Source organism: Podarcis liolepis (assembly GCF_965112155.1).
Source record: "Podarcis liolepis genome assembly, chromosome: 11".
NCBI lineage: Eukaryota > Metazoa > Chordata > Lepidosauria > Squamata > Lacertidae > Podarcis > Podarcis liolepis.
Window position 1 is genome coordinate 16,108,602 of NC_139565.1, and position 19,919 is coordinate 16,128,520.

At 39.0% G+C, this 19,919-nt stretch overlaps 1 protein-coding gene across 2 annotated transcripts in view; it reads right to left on the minus strand.

Annotated features, from left to right (window-relative positions):
* SLC12A2 (solute carrier family 12 member 2) overlaps positions 1 to 19,919 on the minus strand; it is a 49,786-nt gene that overhangs the window by 4,360 nt on the left and 25,507 nt on the right. The window contains exons 10-25 of one of the 2 annotated variants that reach the window (XM_083464411.1): positions 19,452 to 19,603; positions 16,907 to 17,014; positions 16,284 to 16,407; positions 15,571 to 15,672; positions 13,810 to 13,965; positions 11,572 to 11,671; positions 10,912 to 11,023; positions 9,836 to 9,976; positions 8,605 to 8,711; positions 7,787 to 7,866; positions 6,868 to 6,993; positions 5,905 to 5,952; positions 4,416 to 4,532; positions 4,186 to 4,297; positions 3,636 to 3,722; positions 159 to 294 (exon numbers count right to left, since the gene is read on the minus strand). In XM_083464411.1, coding sequence (XP_083320537.1) covers positions 159 to 294; positions 3,636 to 3,722; positions 4,186 to 4,297; positions 4,416 to 4,532; positions 5,905 to 5,952; positions 6,868 to 6,993; positions 7,787 to 7,866; positions 8,605 to 8,711; positions 9,836 to 9,976; positions 10,912 to 11,023; positions 11,572 to 11,671; positions 13,810 to 13,965; positions 15,571 to 15,672; positions 16,284 to 16,407; positions 16,907 to 17,014; positions 19,452 to 19,603 — 1,808 coding nt within the window. The remainder of the gene's footprint in view (positions 1 to 158; positions 295 to 3,635; positions 3,723 to 4,185; positions 4,298 to 4,415; positions 4,533 to 5,904; positions 5,953 to 6,867; positions 6,994 to 7,786; positions 7,867 to 8,604; positions 8,712 to 9,835; positions 9,977 to 10,911; positions 11,024 to 11,571; positions 11,672 to 13,809; positions 13,966 to 15,570; positions 15,673 to 16,283; positions 16,408 to 16,906; positions 17,015 to 19,451; positions 19,604 to 19,919) is intronic. The other variant, XM_083464412.1, reaches the window with a different exon arrangement.

Genomic DNA, 19,919 nt, shown 5'->3' on the forward strand with positions numbered 1-19,919 from the left:
AACATTTTAAACAGCCCAAACAGCAATTTTTAAAGATCAGTAAGTAGTAGATTTACCAATGTAGCAACTCAAAATGAATACTATAGGAATGAATACTCAAAATGAATACTATAGGAAGTTTAAATATTCCTATGTGGAAAGAGAGTTACAAAAAATACCTTTGTTTTGTATAGCTCAATTTCATTATCCGTGATTCTCCAAGGTTCATCTTCTTTCATTTTATCTGCAACATCTTGCTCTTTATCATCTTCATGAAGTCGGAATGGCTCAATCATTTCTTCAAAAGCTGCAATGCTAAAGATTATTTTAACATACAGCTGAAGTTAATCAGTCCTCAGACTCCTAACTGAAATATTTGTACAATGAAACCTGCAACTAAGATGCTACATTAATTCAACAAGATAAATGTGACTTCTCTATTCCAAGCTAAACTGCACAATACAGACTTAAAGGCTGCACAACAGAACCACCGACTGGGATCCACGTTTGCTTTATGCAAACACCAAGGCTGCTTGGGCATTCCTACTTGATTTTAAATTTTTGATAAACTCTCCCCACCTTTGGACAGCAGGTCCCCCTCCGGTATCATAAAATGCTGTGACAACTCCGCTCAGTTTCAAGAGAATGAATTTTCCCGTGCAGAACAAATCAAAAACCTAGAGCCTGTGTAAGGCGACAAAATTGCCATACACACAACTAACAAGGATAATAGCTTTTTTGCTTTTAATGAGAAAGCGGCCAAAATCCTCTGGTTATTTGGGAAGGAGGACACAACAAGGGGCAAAATATGCCCTCCCTCCTCTTCCACTACTAGGTGCTGCCACTCAATCCAAAGCCATCTCACTTATGCAACAGCCATATTATGTCTTTATGTTAGAAAACCAAAGTGAAAGATTCCTATCTGAATTTTTAAAAAGCCAATACAATGAGTTCCTACGAAGCTGCATTTTAACCACCACAACTCAATTCATATAAGTAGGATAGACAGACCAGCATATTGCAAAACTTTTATTCACTTTTTCACTCCATCGTAAATGCAAGCTGCTTTTTAAATTCTCGAGTTTCCAGCTGAATAAAAGCAGTCTGAGTTGTGGTGTGGTGAGGTGCTATTTGAAAAGAGGAATAGGAACATTTTCTTCAGATTTATAAAATGGGTATTTTATTGGGGCTTTCATAGAGTCATAAAATTGTAGAGTTGGAAGGGACCCGTTCCAATCCCATGCGGGAATCTTTTGCCCAGCCTGGGACTTGAACCCACATCCCAAAGATGAAGTCTCATGCTCAATAAAACTGCAAAGAATGGATGCTGAATTGGGAAGTGTTCAAAGGCTGCTTTATCAACTCTTACAAAGAAGGTAGTGTGGCATCTGAATATAGACTGCATTTTTAATCAAGGCTTATATTGGCTTATATCTTGATCAGGTTCCTAAATTAAATGGGCTTAGATTTTCAAATGTTTCATGCCAGGCACAAGACCAGCTGCTTAGAGAACCTTGGCAATGTTTTCCTCCTAGACAAGGGGCCCCTTGATTTATAGCAGAAAACAATTCTCAAAGTCGTAAAAAGGGGGAATTACAGGCTGAGAGTGAGGACACTGACCCTACATGTTACAGAAGATAAAAAAGGCAGAGATAAACATAATTAGGAATGAGTAAATAGTAAAATAATACCAATGTGCCTCCCAGTAAAATGAGCCAGATCTTCTTTCTAAGGTTAAAGAGCAATGGAGAAGCATCTAGCTGGCAGAAAGAGAGCATTTTGGGGAAGTCTTTTTTTAAAGCTGTTTCTTTCTTAAACTGAGAAAGTTAAAGGGCAATAAATGTTGGGAAGAGCTAATGGGAAAAGCAGCTGCCTGAAGGGGGGGGGGTGTAAACTGAAGAGGCTTCTTTTGAAGCGGTTTTTTACTGAGTTCCTTTTTCTACTTTACAAAGGCCTTATTCCTTTTAAAAGGCTACCTATGTTATGTATTAAATATTGGCTTAAATGTAATTATGCAAAGGATTTAAGAAATGCTAGATTCTTATTTCATATAGTTGTAAGAGTTGTATTTATCCTGAAATTAAGTCAGCCACCAGCCTAGCCCCCCTGCCAGACAGGAGACGCCATCCAAGCAGTCCTGATATATAGTTGTCAGGCATTTGTTTAGAAACCTTCAAATGAAGGAGATCTTTCAATGTTGATGTGAAACTCAAGATCCTTGACATATGTTTAAGATAAAAATTTAAGATTAACCATTTGTTTTAGAAGGCAATAGGGCAAGGAGGGCAAGAGGTGAGCTGGTAATTAAGATTCCTTGTTGAGACACATGTAAGATATATTACTACTTATTTGTCATTTATAGATGTAACAATATATAGCTCTTTGTGTTCCATATAAGGACAGGAGGATATGGGTGTATCTTTTAGGATTGGTTATAGCAATCAGCCAATAGGAAATTCAACCAGGCTGATTGGACAGAGGCAGCCAAAGGAGGAGCAAAGGGGGCTGGATTAAGGGAATATAAGTGCTGGCCATAATGGCAGGAGGCCAGGCCAGAGCTTGGTAACCATATACCACTGTGCCTCTCATTTATTTGTCTGACAAATAAATTATTATTTTGAATTCTCTATTGCTGCGTTGAATATTTCATTCCAGCTAAGCGTTAACCACAAGCAGGGTGCTACAGTAGGAATATCAATATGCCAGCTCCAAGGTTGGCATCCCTTTTTTGCTGTTCTAGGGGCATGTACAGGGAACCAAGACATGCTGCTTTGCTTCTCCACTGCACCAATAATGGCGGAGAAGGAACTGCAACAAGGAGGCCTGCTCCTGTAGAGGGGGAAATCCACAAAATTCTGTGGCCCCTGGGACCAGAGAATTGTGCCCTAAAGTAATCACTTCACACTAATGAATGGAATGAATAAACGCTCTGCTTGTGCAGAAACATTTTACTATTGTTCAAGCCATTTAATTTGCAAAAGAAAAATCTTAATATTTATATTGCTGTGGGTTTGAGGAGAGTATTAGGCAAGAGTTCCATCTGAATCTTAAAAAGTCTGGTGAGTATGAATGCTGTACAACTCTTAATTATGCTCATTATTTATAAAGGCTTCTTCATTTCCATTCCATCACCTGCATTTTTACTTTCTTTACTATTTATGTTTCTTCAAATTACAGCATAAGAGAAACGCAACTCTTTAAACCAAACATATGCATACATGTTTACATATTATAAAACCTTTCACGGTAACACATAAAATCACATACCATCACAGAAATCAGAAAAGATGCACAAACAAAAAAAGGGGGGCAGAGGAAAAAAACTGGAGGCAAAGAACATGGGTAGAACTCTAAGCTCAAAGGAAAAATGCCACTTAAATCATCAAAAAGTTAACGTATTTCTTTTTTAAAAAACGATAAGCTATGATAAGTGCATACACAATAGAAGGGTAGGGTGGAAATACCTAAAAATACAATAAATGAGTGAACAAAGTGTTGTGGCTTTTACTTTTATAAACTTCATTATGTTTCTCACACTAGCTGCTAGTGGCAGCTAAATGCTAGTGTAAATTGTCAATAATATTTTTTGAAAAATATAGGAAATGAATGCGCTCTCTCTCTCACACACACACAAACACACACAGAGAGAAACTTACTTTTCTTTCTTTGGCTTTGTATTGATATCACCAAGAACCGTGATATCCGAGAAATCTATCCGAAATTTGCTGAGCAGTGTAGCCATTCTAAAAGCAATTTTTAAAGCATAGTTAAATGTATATATTAAAACTGTACAGTCAAGATAGCTAAAATGGTTTGCATGCTTACAGAGGTTATCAGCTGGTTCTAAATTCTGATCACCAGATTATTTAAAAAGTTTGGATGCAATCCTACGCTTGGGAGTAAATGCCACTCTCTAAGCAGAGAGGCATATGACTGCACTGTAAACTTTTATAAACAAGTAGAAAATATTTGCCTCAAGAACCTTCAGTATTTAATAAGTTTCACAACAGAAACACAGGAGAGAAAAAAAACTAGTATTTTAAAAGGGGAATAATAAAATAAGCTATATAGCTAAATATAAGACTGAGCTTTTAAATCATTGCTAATTATTAGGTCTGGTAAGTAAGAGTACTGATTTCTCCTAACTAACAATCAACAAATCCATACTTGCCAAATGATAAAAGAATTGTACTTAATGAAACTTACGCTCTTCTGTCGTGATCTATTCTGTTTATTTTTCCACCAATGAACACTCTGATCCTGCAGTCTTTCCACTTTTTTTTGGTTGTCAGAAGATACGGAATCAACAGCGTCAAGCCTACATGAATAAAGAATTCTCACATAGGTTACCGTGTTAAGATTTGGCGGTATCAGAAATTATACACTACTTAGTTGCAGTATTATTATTATTATTTTAAAAAGAACTTCCATCTTACCCCCATCATCAAAAAGCCACCATACGTCAATATTATTTTTCCCTTGTTTCTTCTGAAACTGAGAACTTGCATCAAGCAATTTTTGATCAGCCATGTTCAAGGCCGGACCTTTGGGATCTGTAGAATAGAGAAGTGGCGTTTAAAAGAAAGCAAGAAAGGCAAAACTTTATTCCTGTCCCAAATGCAGAATAAGGGTTACTTCTGCTCCCAATGTTGTGGGAGCGGCATTCCGCTTGTGCAACAAGACATCCCTTTCTTCTCCCCTCCGGCCCTCGCAACCCTTTGGAGCAGGTTTTGAAGATGCATGTGAGGCTGCAAAGGAGAAGAGAGGAAGGGAAGATCCGCTAGGCAAGCAATGCTAGCGTATGAGAAAACAACTATGAATTTGTAGAGCCATCAAGTAATACAACTGGAGATGGGATAGGACATTCCCTACCTTTAACCAGGGGTGGCTAAGCTGGGGCGTTTCAGATGTTAGTATGTCAACTCCTACCAGTCCCAGCCAGCATGGCCAACAGGCAGGGAAGAATAGAAAAGTCCTGCAACACCCGGAAGGCCACAGGTTAGCCACGCCTGCCTTAAATCAAACCTCATGAAACCTGATGCAGGAGCATTTGCTCTCCTAGGAAGGGCAGAAAACACATGGCATCCCTGCCTAAACACCCAAATAAAAGTTATCACAGCTTTGCTCCTGTACATTGATTTTTCTCTTTTTAGAAAAAGTCTAGAGTGACAGATTTTCCATCCGCACCAGCTTAGCTCCCAAACCACTCTGAAGTTCAGCAGTGAATATAATCATTTGTCTCAATAGTGGTTCATTGCCAAGGGGGCTGGAGCCACTGAGAAACAAGAAGGAGGTGTCACCATGCTCGTTATACCGGAGGTATAAAGAAGTACAAACTGGTTTTGTTAAAAATAAAAAAATCAAGAGGTACCTGCCTACCAAAAATTAAAATAGCCCAATGAACATGCTCAGTAGCCTCCAAGAATCACACAATATTATGTGTCGGTTGGGAAAATAGGGAAGGAAGATTAAGGTGGTCTTGGAGAGTAGTTTGGCCTTTTTCAGCCCCTCCGAACTATTGGTATCCCAGGAGGAAGACACTATTGTCTGGCAGGAACCTTGAAAAGGAGCTCTCCATTAAGAGAGTGAGGATGCCTTGCAATATTTAACTAAAGATACCACATTATATATATATGCACCAGAAGTCATCTATGGGCACTCTCTCACCTGGCTGCAGCTGAAGACAACCTCTAATATTTAAGACAGCATTATGTTCCAATTCTTTCCCCATCCCAAAAACATATCTTGTCCAAGAAACTCACCCAACCACCAAGGTTCCCATGAGCCCAGCAAGTACAAACTATTATCTTCTACTGAAGACATGTAAAATGTTATGACACATGAAACAAAGCGTGAGAAATTATAAACTGATGTTTACAGCATGAAAAAAATTGATTGAAAACAAAATATGGAAAAATGGCCTGCCTTTTTTCAAAAGTGGCTGTGTTGGAGTCTTGCCATCGTCGTCGTCTTCTGGATAAGGTTTAAAAGGGGGGATTAAAAGGTTATTTTGCAGTATTAATAAAAATGTGGACTCTTCATTCTTTTTAGGATGCAGCATGAAAAGCCAAACAATGAATGAATTCAAAGCAATTGTGTTCATGAATGTAAGTGATTAGCATGTTAACATACCACTTTATTTAAGACACACACAAAGTTCTACCACATATTAAAAGTAGCTACACTATTAGCATTTTTTTCCATTTAAGATCCCTTTTCACTCTCAAAAGGGTTTGGGTTAGAAAATAGAGATGCTTGCTGCAATTTAAACATTTCCCTAACAGATATTTGGGGTGGGGAAGAGATGGGAATGATATCAACAGTTAGTCCCATAGCTTCTCCTCAAGACAAGATGCACCACTTGTGAAGTGCTTAAAGCATCTATAAGAGCAATTATTTAACAAAAGCTTTGCAACAGTTGATGGTAAAAAGAAGTTCTAAGAAGTTTTGAAAAATAAAAGTCAAACACATAACATTGTTCAAATACCATGACCAAAATTTCTGTACACGTTTACTACTAAAGGGCTAATCTTTGATCCCGTGGCTATCAGCTTAGGAAAGACATGTATGCTGTTGTGGCTCAATGCTCCAGGATGCTGTCTTACACACTGGGGTTTAAAAAATAGCTTGCCAAAGAGATGAAGTAGTAAGATAGTCTTTCAATGGGCCATCCTTGTTGTGTGGCAATATTCTTGCTAGTGACCGAAACACCAAAAAAAGTTGGACCCCTAAAGTGAGACTCCCACAAGCTTAAAATATCTTGCAGTGACACATGATGAACTACCCATGCAAAACTCTGGATTGCAAATCTGACTTTGAAGTTTATAAAGGAGGACTATTATGATTTTTGCATTGATGCCAACAAAAATTCATTAAGTAAAATGTTACCTTTATGAATAGGAGCTTTTTCACTCACAGGCTTGGACGTTACTGTCTCAGTCTTCTTGCTATAGTCCACATTTACTATAATGTCTTTGGTTACTGGTGATTTTTCTTGGGACGACAATAATTCTTCTGTGAATATGAAAGATATACTATTCAGCATTTTTGCAAATTAGTTTACAAGCTGGGAGACAACTCATAAGGAGAAATGGTCGGGAATAAGTTCAAGCAAGGACAAGGGAAAATATACCGTATTTTTCACCCCATAGGGCGTACCTAGTTTTTTTTTGGGGGGGGGATAAAGGGGAAAAAAATATTCCCCCCCAGCCCCCAGAACAGGCTGCTATCCGCAAGCCTTGGGAGCCCAGCGGGAACTCCCGCCGGGCTCCCCAGGCTTGCGGATAGCTTCCTGAAGCCTGGAGAGCGAGACTGACCCCTCTCGCTCTCCAGGCTTCAGCGAAAGCCTGCATTTGCCCCATAGGACGCACACACATTACCCCTTCATTTTTGGAGGGGGAAAAGTGCGTCCTATAGGGCAAAAAATACAGTACTATGGTTTTGCAAAACTTTAAACACCATACGTCACAAGACCACCACCACTTTGTTGACAAACCTAAAGCTGTGCTTTGGCTCAGCCAAGTTCATGTAACTGGATTAAAGTATATTTTGTTCTTGCATGTAAATGGGAAAAAGAATGATGTTCACCTGGCGACTAGAAATTATTTAAGAACACCCCCCCCCCCGACACTTTAATGGAGCACTTACTGAAGTAATCAGTTGTTACTTCATCAGGCACTTAACACAAAGCGAGGCTAGAATCAGAAGGAATGGGACACTCAATATACTTTTGTCCCAGGTATAATTTGCTAATTTCTCCCAAAGACCAGAGATTAATTCATGATGGACAGCATTAAGTAAGGGTTACCTTGCCCCTGAAGGTGAGAAATATCCAGACCTTCCCTCAGACGGATAACTACTACTCCATACTGAACGTCAAAGGCATCGCTGTAATAGAATAAACACATTTTGGGGAAATATATAAGCTTCCAAATATCAAGCGATTAACTTCAGCTGTAAGGACAAGTACTCTGGTCAGCAAAACCAGACAGAAAGAATCTCAAAAGGTCATTCCAGCTCCCAAAATGACCACGCTGTTCCTACAAAGTGATTAATGAACCAATTTAAGCTAAGATGGCAGTGGATGCCTGCATGTGAATAATTCTGGCAGGCATGCAGCCCTTTTAGAGTAACCCCCCAACTTCTGTCTCTTCCTTTGTTCATGGGCTGCCCATTGCCAAAATCAACATCTCTTTTGGCACCATTTTGCTTTGATGGCAATGGGATCCCACCTGGAATAAGAATGTTACGGTATTGTAACATATTCAGATTTGGGCTGTAAAACGTGGTCATGAAAATGGGTGCATGCTTCTGTCCTTGCTGAAATGGAATAGCTGCTTACAATTTTTTCCTGAAAATAGTGCTAAACTAGGCACTATCAGGTGCTGGCTCAGGACTCACTAGTGAGCCGTGGCCTGATTCAACCTGGGTCGCAACAAGAGCACTACTACCAGGCAAATATATATTAAAAGATTAAAGAAATGAGTCCCCAAATGCATGTTTGGGTTAAAAGTGGGTTCTGGGTCTGAAAAGGGTGATGATACATGAATCAGGACAACTGGTATATGCACTGGACTACGAGAGCTGCATCTTCACAGTCAGGTATATGGTTAACCTTCTACTCACTGTAATAAGTTGATGTAGGTGTCGACATCGTTCATGTCAGCCGATTGCCAATCTTTCTTAAATCCAAGAACAAGCGTGTTTGGTTTCATTCGTCCCAAACCTGCAGCCTAACAACAAAAAAACTACTTAAATCTTAGGGAGGTTATATCTATGTCTGTAAAAAAAAGGTAAGCTACATGAAAAATGGGAATTTCCTTTCTATTCTAGTGATGAAAGTGGCAGGGGGAGATGAGTAGGAGAGAACATCATTTTCCTGCCCTATCTAGTAATATAATAATATAGTAATAATCTAGACCTGTTGGAGATCCTATGACAGCTGTGGCTACATCTGAATGTAGTCTTTACCATTAGATAAATGGCTGGGATAAGAAAACTGGCCTTGCGAGCAAATATAGTCCTATTCTTTTCTTCGGGTGACAGTTTCCTTCTTCCCTATAGGGCACTAACTCAAAACCTGCGTGCCTTCGTGAATATTACAAACCCTCACTGTTGGTGATTTTTCCTGACTGGCAGCACCCACACCATAAGGATCTGGGCCATCAAACTGTCTAGCTATCAACCCAGTATTCCCATCTCCTTGGACAGGACATGTGCCTGCTACTGATGTGAAAACCATTATGTTGCTTTCTAATAGAGAACTGCATTCATGTTGCAAACCAACTGCAAGGAGTGGGGAATTGAAGCTGGTTTAACTGCTTTACCCGAAGCCCTACTAAACTCATTAGCGAGGAGGAAGTTAGAGCAGCATGCTCCCCCAATCCTTTTTTTTTTAAAGTTTCCCTCTCATTTTTTCCCAACGGGGAAGAAGCGAATGCCAACAATTAATACGTCTCCTTGGTCCACATGGCAGTGGGAGGATGAAAGACCTCTACCCCATGAATTGTGAGGGTCAGAAACCTTTAGAATTATCTCCAATCAAACAGGAAAAAGGTTAACAGAGAACTGGGTTGCAAGAGCCCTGCTTTTCTACGGGGATTAGAGAGGGCAAGGTCTCCACCCTTTTTTTAAAAAAAACTTCCCAATGCCTGGAATGTTTTAGCCTTGCTTTCAAACCTAGAATCCCAGGATGTGATCAATTTCTGACAACCTTTCTCCACTGGACAACTTTGTTACTTTGCAAAATTGAATTATATATTTATTAAATTGTGGTGTGTACAATGCAGCTAAAAATACAATGTTCAGAGCAGATCACGAAGCAGAACAGAACTCCTCACTTTATATGACCATTTACCTGCATTAGGTATTGCGCACCATCTCTCAAATCCTCTGCATGCACTGGAGCATAAAAGGCTTTCATTTTATTTTTAATAAGCCACCGCTGGTACCTGGGCAGGTCTGTTGACAATTCCTTCATGGCCTGCCTGCGAGGGCCCTATGAAAAAAGTGTGGGGAGGGGAGCACACAATTAAAAAGACACGGAAGCAAGTTTTGGATGACATCTTTAAGTGAGGATTTCTTACTGAGAAAAACAGATGGGCTCTTTTAGTGTGGCCAGTTCAAATGACATGTTATCGCTTAGACCAGTTACCACATAACATATCAGAATCAGTACCCTGACAATGAACCAGAACTTTAAAAATATTCAATTCTGCTACTTTCAAATTAGAGGATACACTTTATTTTAAATCTTCATACTGCTAGCTGCAGAAAAGACCCTATTTAGTACTTTAAAGTTTAGGTATTTGTTGGGCACGACCAATTTACTTCTTATCAATTATTTGTGCAATTCACCCACCACCTTCCACGGATACATATATACATGCACATACCGCATTGGGCTGACTATAAGCCGCACCTTTAAAATTCAAGGCTTATTTGCGGGTGTGGCCTGCCTCCCGGCACTACCGCCCTGAACGGGGAGCGCTTGGCAGCCCACTCCCCAAGCCGGTGCCTGGCTCCGAGCGCGCTGTGTGCCCATCTCCTGGCACTACCGCACTGAACAGGGGGCACCGGCGCTCGTCTCCAAATATAAGCCACACTTGAACTTTTCAGTCAGAATTTTTTTGGGGGTGGGAGGAGTGTGGCTTATATTCGGGCCAATACAGTACATGCAGTACATTATCAATAATATCCCAACCTAATACTTCTACGTTTCAAGTATTTTCTTGTATTATGGTATTTTTATGAATCCAGCGCTCTTCTATAGGCACAGCTTTCCCCAAAGCGTACCCCAATAACCTAGCAAATCTCAGCTTTTCCTCTTGACACATCATTTTATCTGTATGCTTGCATACTACTTATTACACAAATATAGATTGTTTTCCAAGTGCTATGGTGTAAGAGGAAATTTATTATTCACAGACTTACCATATGTATGTGACCGCAGATCATCAATCCTACATTCTTGGTGAAGGCATGTACTAGATGAAGCAAAGCCGGACGTGAGCTTGGAGCACCACTCATTACAAGGCATTGTGGCCTAGTTTTAGATTAAAGAGAAAAATTGGTGTGTGCAATCATTTCTTACAGGAACCCAATCACATATGTTAATAAGCTAGATACTTAAATACCAATGTTGTTTCTTTTGTTTCTCTTTCTATCTTATGTGGGTTTTTTGCCTTTTTTGTCGTAAATTGCCCTGTGATCCTTGGATGAAGGGCAGTAGACAAAGGAAAGGGGGGGGGGGAGAATAAATGTTGGCTGCATAAAATATCGGGGAATTAGCTCATGATGCCATGATATTGATGCTGAATAACATTAGCTCAAAGGAAAAAAACATTACAGACAAGCTTCTTTCTGCCCTGTTACTACTGCAAAGCATGCCTCCAGAAAAGTTGTTGCAATAGTGCAAGCAGATTAGAATACACCAAAAGCTGTGTGAAACCACTTTCCGTGCTTACTAGACAAGAGCTATAAATTGGTCCTCACTTTCAGAACACTCTATTTCAACGGTCTGCACTGTTTCACTGATAGTTATACTTGTATCTCAAAAGTTCAACTGTATTGTCAAACATCTATTGGTTTTACCTGAAGTTTTTCACGTGGTCTTCCACACCAGTAAGGCGAACAGCATGCTGCAATGCATTTAGGTAAGTCAAGGCTTGAGTTGAAGACCCCCAATTTACATCTGTAAAAAGAATGGTTTTTCGTTGAGACAGAAGAGGTCAACTGAGGCAAACGTGCCTCAGTCTTATTTCAGAATGAACACAAAATGTGACATTTTAGTGACACTATTTGTACTGCTACCTTGGCAATTGAGCTAAAATCACAAACAGTTTGGAAGGGAGCAGCCAAGTTATCTAGATTAAGTCTAGTTGTTTCAGTGTTGGAGTGTTTAGGAGGAAATATTATTTCCTAAAATGGGAGAGGGTAGCTAAAGCTCCCTAAAGTATTTTGTTAGCATTTAGTGACAATGTGTTTTTAAAGTCAAATATAATGTATTTTGAACATTTGGCAAACTTCATTAGGTTTGCTTGAAGTCACCAAATTTAAGACCCAAGATCTTAATATAGAGTCTTTTGAGATCAAGAAAATTATCAAACAATTTTGTACACTCTCTCACACTACTTCTGGTCACATCACAGCTGTGCCTCTTGCCTTAGAAAAGGGATCTGATTAATAACCTGACAAATGTTAATTATTACTGAAGCACTTGTTGGCATCCGTCTGTCTTGGGAGACAACGGAGCAGTGCACCTTCGGGGGTAAAGTCAAAACGTTGTACAGTTATAGCAAAGCCCTGAGGTTCATCATATAAGAGCGTTCATAAAACCCATACATAATTAACTTTTAATACTGAAGTTCTCTGTTCCTGTATGCTTGAGATCTTGGCATGTACAATAATTTTTGTGCCCCCCCCCCATAGAAGCAATGACAGGTCACCATCCAATTATAAAAGTTTTAAAAAACTGCAATTAAGTTTATGAAGTCACACAAAGACATCAAGCAATATTTGAAAATAAACCCTATTGAGGAAATTTGTTAGCCTTGGGAAATATGGGTTACTTTAAAGGAACTGTTTGTATTCTGAATTTGTAATAAGCCTTCAACTTATTCAAGTTGTCTATTTTTTATTACTTGCCTGAGGGCCAATTCAGATGCAATATTCAGCATTCACATGACCACTTTTTGAAGTGACCCTATAGCTTTAACCATATAAAATGTTTATCTCAGAATGGGCTAACCACCTTTTTTGTGGTCAAATTCTGAGAGCAACACTAATTCATCTAAAAACCCCTAGACATGCAAGGCTGCCTATGGGGGTGGCATAAGAAGTACAGACATGTAATTTCAGAAACCTCCAATATTATCTAGTGCTTCGTGTTAGCTTCTTCCCTTATTTTAATGATGAGAATAACCTTTGGAAAGGTCTATTTCATCTTCTAATTTTAAAGATGCAAACCAATTTGGGAAATAAAACTTTTTTTCTTTTTGTAAAGCACTCGATGTAACTCTTGATCTAGAGATAGCCATCAAAGGTGGACACATGCAATAGCACCGCAGATTTGTCTGCCCCTCCCTTGCCCCCAGTGTTCCCATTACACATGCAAACCTCCCCTTACACACAGAGACAGACACACAAGTGAAGAACACTACACACTCCTTGGACAGCGCAGTGCACTTTAAGGGCTAAAATCATCGTAAGTTGAACTTGGAAAGTGCATTCTGTGCACTGTAACTTCAGAACAACCCTAAATAAACTGTTAAATGAATATAGTGGGATTCATATGAGGGTGGTTTTTTCCTCTCTTGTTCCACACCTCCCTTGCTGACATGCAATGACAATGAAAAAGTAGGTGAGTCGGTAGAGTCCTGACTGCTCACTTCAGAGGCGTAATAGGCCTCCGGCCTTCTCATCAGCTCAATCCTAACCACCAATACTGTCTTTCATGTCAGAATACACAGATCAAAGACTAAGGTATCAAAATAGGTTTCTTAATGCTATTCCTTTTCTAGTTTGTCAAAGTGTTTCTTTCAAGGACACTGTACTTTCCCACTTTTGTCACAGAAATATTTAGGGTTTCCTAAGGAAAATGGCCACCAAGCTCAAACACTTTCTGAATATCTACCGCTTTCCCTGTCACCTTTTAAACAAAGTTAATACAATTTACAGAGCCTAGTCAATTTTCTTTTCTTAAATAGCACTGAAGGGAAACAGAGGGGAATCATGTACTGTATATGAAGTAGACTGAATATGTTTAAAAACAGCATTGAATCAAACCATAAATCCAGTCATTGGCCTCGTGTCTCCTAGACATGCACCCACCTGGCTTCTTGTAAGTTACATAAATGTAGAGTCCTAGAACGATGACATATGTGAGGAGTGCTGCCCACCAGTTAATGACAAACATCACTATACAGCAAAGTATTGCTCCAACTAGAGACACCCACATGTTGTAGTACTTAAAAGCAGGACGCCAGCCTATTCAAAAAGCAAACACAGAAATTAAGAGCACAAACAGAAAGCTTCCCCTTCAGTGTGGATCCACAACCCCCACATCCCCCAGCATTTTAATAGAATAAACACACGTAAATTGCCAACATTCTGGTTATGTGTATGATATGCACATGATTAAATACCAACAAAATAGAGCAACGGATGAAAAGGGGTACATTGCCTTGGTCTGCACATTACACTAAGCTAAACCATGGCTTAAATCTGTGCCTTCGAAGAGGAGATCACAGCTGCTGAGCTCCACCTCTGGGTCCTCCCACTGTTACTCTTTCATGACAGCATTCGAAACTCCCTTTGTTCCAGGCGGATTTTGAGACAGGGAATTTCATTAGAGCAAGCAGTTTCTGAGCTCTGGGCGCAGTACTCCGCCTAAGATTTCAGATTAAAACTACCATGTGGAAGGAAGGGAGGATCTTTCTCTGCCTCCCCACTTCCAGCCACTCTCTTAAGACCCTCTTAAAAATATTAGGGGGGCAGGCAGGTGAAGCATGTCTTTGGTTTTTTGCAGTCTTCAGATGAGGACTAGACCATGTGAAAAATGAGCCTAAGATTTTTGCTGAAGTTCACTTTCAGCTTTATATCCTTGTTATAAAAAAAGTGTGCCTAGACATTCCATTGCTGCGACCATAACCTAGCTTGAAGGTGCCATTTAGCTCCTAGCTTTCATATCTCAGTTTTTAGCACTGTTTCATGAGCTAAGTGATAGCTTGACTTAGCATATTGTCTGAACCTGGCCTCATAGTTTGTCTTGCTCCAGACAAACCATGAGCAGCTACCAAAATTTGTCCTGGGGCTTACCGCTTGTGGTTTGTCTGGAGAGAGCAACCAAGGGAAAAGTTTCACTACCCTTAGCAAAAACACAACTTGAAAGGAACAGAGTTAAGGGAAAACACTCAATTATAGATGGTATACATACAGATAATATTCTGTAAGATAAAATGAACAGTTCAAAGAAATGTAAGGAAAGGACTTCTTTATCAGGTATAGGCCACTGCCAATTAAAACTGAACTAAATTCAACTGAATTAAAACTAAAAATGTACACACGAAAATTGAATTCAACTACAGTAACTGAATTAAAACTAAAAATGTAATGGTCAGATATGGTTCAATATTTAGTCTTCTTCAGTGGCCTGCTACTATCCTTATTCTCCTATTATTTACCTGGAACATGCAATCACTTTCAAAGATCAGTGAATTTCAGTTCAGACATCCACTTTGAATCAGACAAACCACAGATCCAGGGTCACAGCACTGGAAGGAGGATCAGAGGAGGAGCACAGCAGCCACAATCTCCTCTCCAGGAACCTTCGTTCTCATGTCTTTGCACTAAGCAATAGTTTGGCTTAGCATTGCAGGAAAACCAACCCATAGTGCATATCGTAAAATTTCACGTTGCTTTCATGCAGATTGCTATCCACAATCTAGTTAGCTGAACAGTTACACCTTTTTAAAAAAAATCCAGTTCAACATGTTGTGCAATTACTTAAATTATAAATTAAAGGCATTTTAAAAAGATGCTTTTGTCATCACTGATTTCAAATGATCAAGGGAAGCAATATAAAATTCATACCTGGAGACTTTGCAAGAGAAGCATGGAATACAGAGAAATTAATTAAGGCATAGGAAGCCAAGAAGAAATTGGAAATAATGGGAGCGATTACATTCAGTTCAGCTGTAAAAAAAAGAAAAGAAATGGAGAATTATATTAAATTATATACTAAATAGCTGTCATAAGAACATAATTGCTGCTTTGATTGTGGGCTCTCTGCAGTCCCTCTCCAAGATTATGCTATAACTTAAACGATGGAAATTCATTTCCAGAAAATATGGCAATGGCCGCCATTGGGAGGGATTAGAAAATATTCATTTAAGATAAGGCTACTAATGGCTACTATTAATGATGCATATATATTACTTCCAGAATCAGAGGCATTGTGCCTCTGATCACCAGTTGCTGGGGAAGAACAGCAGGAAAGGGCTAACTGCCTTCATGCTTTACTTGTGGCCTTTCATAGTAGCTTGTTGGCCACTCTAGGAAACAATGCTGGACAATAGGGATAATTCAGCAGGGCTCATATGTTCTTAGTTTTCCCAAACAGAAGCCACCAACATTAGTGGTTTGGGGGTACATTCCCTCTCCATGAAACAGGTTATGTATCCTCTATTCATAGTGAACCAGATAATTATTACATGGGATTAGACAACATAGACCATATTAGATGCTCCAGATAAACTTATACCACAGAGAAATATCCCTCTTTTTAGAATGGTGTATTAACCAACCAATTAATATGAATCCAAGAGCAATCAAGAAGGTCAGCAGATATCCTCGTAAAGGCTCGTTATTCTTCCCATAACCTTTAGCAAACATCAGGAAGCCAGGATAAATATTGTCTTTACACAAAGCCTAGAAGAAGAAGAAAAAGAAGATGATGTTAACAATTAAACTATGGTCACATAGATATAAATCAAGGCATCAAATCTGAATAATGCAATGCCATGTGAAGAATGTAATTAACATAAAAACTGTAGTAACTGCAGACATCACTAACTCAGTGAGGTCTTGGGTACCATGGGAAAAGTTAGATGGTGCACAGTGGAAGTCAGCTTTGCTACAATTTAGTTACCTTTATGCAAGCCTAAATCAAATTGGTTTCAATATGGAAACTGAGTGCCTTAAGTTCTGAAAAACAGCCAGTGATTTGCGGGAAATAACTGAAAAACATGTGTTAATAGAATACATTTGAAAGCCTTGATTTCTTAGTTTAGCTATGGGCCCAATCCAACAGTATATTGAGAAACAGTGAATAAACATCACACCCTTAGGATTTAGAAAAGTAATGTTTGGAAATATATCCAAAATTTAAGTTTGATCAGGCTTGCTACAAACAACTCAAGATTCTTACCTGGAAGATTTTAGGTGCGCTGACGAGAGATGCTAATGCTGAAGAAAGGGTGGCTGAAAATATACCAGCTGATATCAGAGGTGCAAATCCTGATACCATGCTCATTACCTGGAATAAGAATGTAACTTTAACAAGGGCAGTTCAAACACTTTAACACCTTTGTGGCAACGTTGTGTTAATATGAAACAGCATGCACAATTTTCAAGTGCTATGACAACTATTAGAGCATTCAGAGAAGGCACTAACATTGCTTTACGAATACAGTGGTGCCCCGCAAGACGAATGCCTCGCAAGACGAAAAACTCGCTAGACGAAAGGGTTTTGCGGTTTTTGAGCTGCTTTGCAAGACGAATTTCCCTATGGACTTGCTTCGCAAGACGAAAACGTCTTGCAAGTTTGTTTCCTTTTTCTTAACACCGTTAATACAGTTGCGACTTGACTTCGAGGAGCAACTCATAGAACGCGGTGTGGTAGCCTTTTTTGAGGTTTTTGGTGATTTTTGAAGCTTTTCCAAAACTTTCCCGACACCGTGCTTCGCAAGACGAAAAATTCGCTAGACGAAAAAACTCGCGGAACGTATTTCGTCTTGCGAGGCACCACTGTAGTTAAGTGTCTGAATTTGCTCAGTTCTTGTTCCTCATCTTTTATTGTTCTGTATTCTAATCCTTAAGGCAGGGACCATGTTGCTTTTAAATCTTTGGACAGCAACCAGAAACCATAGATGCTTTAAAATAAAAGCAAGCAACAATGATATGTGCATTATTTCTTAACTTTGGCAGCTCTGACATTGTTTACTACTTCTCGTAAATAGTGAATGTAGTGCAACAGCTAAATACTGGCTTTGAAGAAGAAATCTCTTCTGCCAATGAGGTTTTTTTTGGGAAAATATGATCAATAATCAGAGCAACTGCGTAACTTCCTCCCTTTCACTGAAGTTTCTGCACAAGCCTCACATTAAAGGAGGTGGGTGGAACTGCATCGCAGCCATGCTTTGTAGATTATGTACATTACTCTGAACTGGAGTGCTTTTGCAGAACTGTCATGCTGCAAGTTTGGGGTTTATTTTCCAATGAAACTCTGTATTTTCAAGATACTGATAATACTAGTACTGCTGTTCTGCATACAACTGACAACTTTGAAGAAAGCCAACTTCGGTTTTAAAAATACTGAAAATCTGATTGGCACGTTCCAGCTATGCAGCTAACCCAGATTTGTGGCTTTTAAACAAATACCAGTTTTTAAATAAAGTCTGGCACGACTACTCCTGAATAAATTGCCTCTTTCTTTGCAGTATCTTTCTGTCAAAGCACCCACTAATGTTTTAGAGTAGCCACTGATAACTGCTTCAGCTGCTTTTGATTTAAAGTAATCTCAGAAGGTAAACTCGTTACCTAATTCAGCCAAGTAAGTAGATGAAAGCCCTTTAAGGCCTATGTACTTTATCTTAACTGAGCTATTATACTTAAGTATATGAAAGACTATCATGGCTATGACTTTCAATGATCTTAGAAGTCAAATTCAGACTATCTAGAACAGAGATGAAGTAGGCAATATGACCAGATGCAATCTGACAACAAAGTAAATTAAAGGGAATTTAAAAGAGTGATTATTGCTTGCCGGACCTACAAACATCCTACTTTTGCCTTTGTCAAACTTTTCTTTGCAATTTTTAATATGTTTCAAAAGCCTGAATCTCTGGTCTCTGTTTGACCAGAAATGACAGTGGGAACATGTCTTTACACTGTTTACACTAAGCATTCTAAAATATTCCAAAAGCCTGTCATCCAGCCACAATGGTTCTAAATATACAAAATAGTTTACACTTTGAAAAAAGAAGGAATCCTAGAGTTGTAAAGAAAGGGTCTAGTCCAATCCCAGCAATGCAGGAATCTCAACACGTGCCCCCCATCCATTTTGGAACCATACCAGACCCTACTTAGCAGTTTTATCTAGAGATTATGAACTTTACACATGTGAAATTCATATTCTTGTAGACAGATTGCAATTTCAGACTTCAGACTTCTATTTAGAGGGGGGAAATGCGCTATTTCAAACTTTTGACCACTAGTCACACATTCTCTTTCTCATATGCACGTGAACACAAAGTGAAGTGAGGGAGATACACTGTTTTTAATCTATTTCATGTGCTCTGCAAATGATTTAGTTCGCACACATTGAACTAATTCACAGACTGGAATGTAATTATCTTGATATTGCACTTCTCCAGTTGTTGTGATGCCGTTATCAGCTCAAAATGCATGAAAATGCCTATTTTAAGATTAAATGTACTCCAATAAAATATGTACTTAAATACCAATCTTTGTACAGGTGCTTTTAAAAAAACCCTCACAGATTAATGTGAACAGGATGGAAAAAGGTATTATGAACATGGTTGGCACCGACTAGAAATAAGACTGATCAATCCTTCCCTATTTTACAGTATATTAAGATTTATCGACATGTATTTTGTAAGTCATGCACAAAGTGCATAAAACATTTTAAGCAATTGCAGTTGAACATCTCAGGGTTAGAAATCACCGCTCACCTGGAAGTTGTTCATTAGCCCATAAGGACACCCTCCTTTTTCACATGAGGAGAAATCAAAGTTAAGCTTACAAGCTGCAGTGGTACAGTTTGTCAGCTCACCAACAAATGTGTCATTAATGCTCCCAGTGGCATCTCGAACAACACAAGCACCTAGAGCAGAGGGAAACAGAAGCAGTGACCTTCCAAGCAATTAAAGCAAACTGCATTATATTTCTCCTTGGTATATTCCAATGGAAATTGAAATTTCAATCAAGTTACTTCTACCCTCCAAAGTTATTGTAAAAGTAAGTATGGCTAGTCACAAAATGAATTTTAGAGCTATAGCACTGTTGACAAAGAAGTGAACAATAAAGGCATTCATTCTTTTTGGATTATAAATGTTGGAGCTGCAGTCCTGTATCTACTTTCCCTCAAAGTAAGCCTACAAGGGGACTTTTTGCCATGCGTTCACCTATAGTGTTGTGTT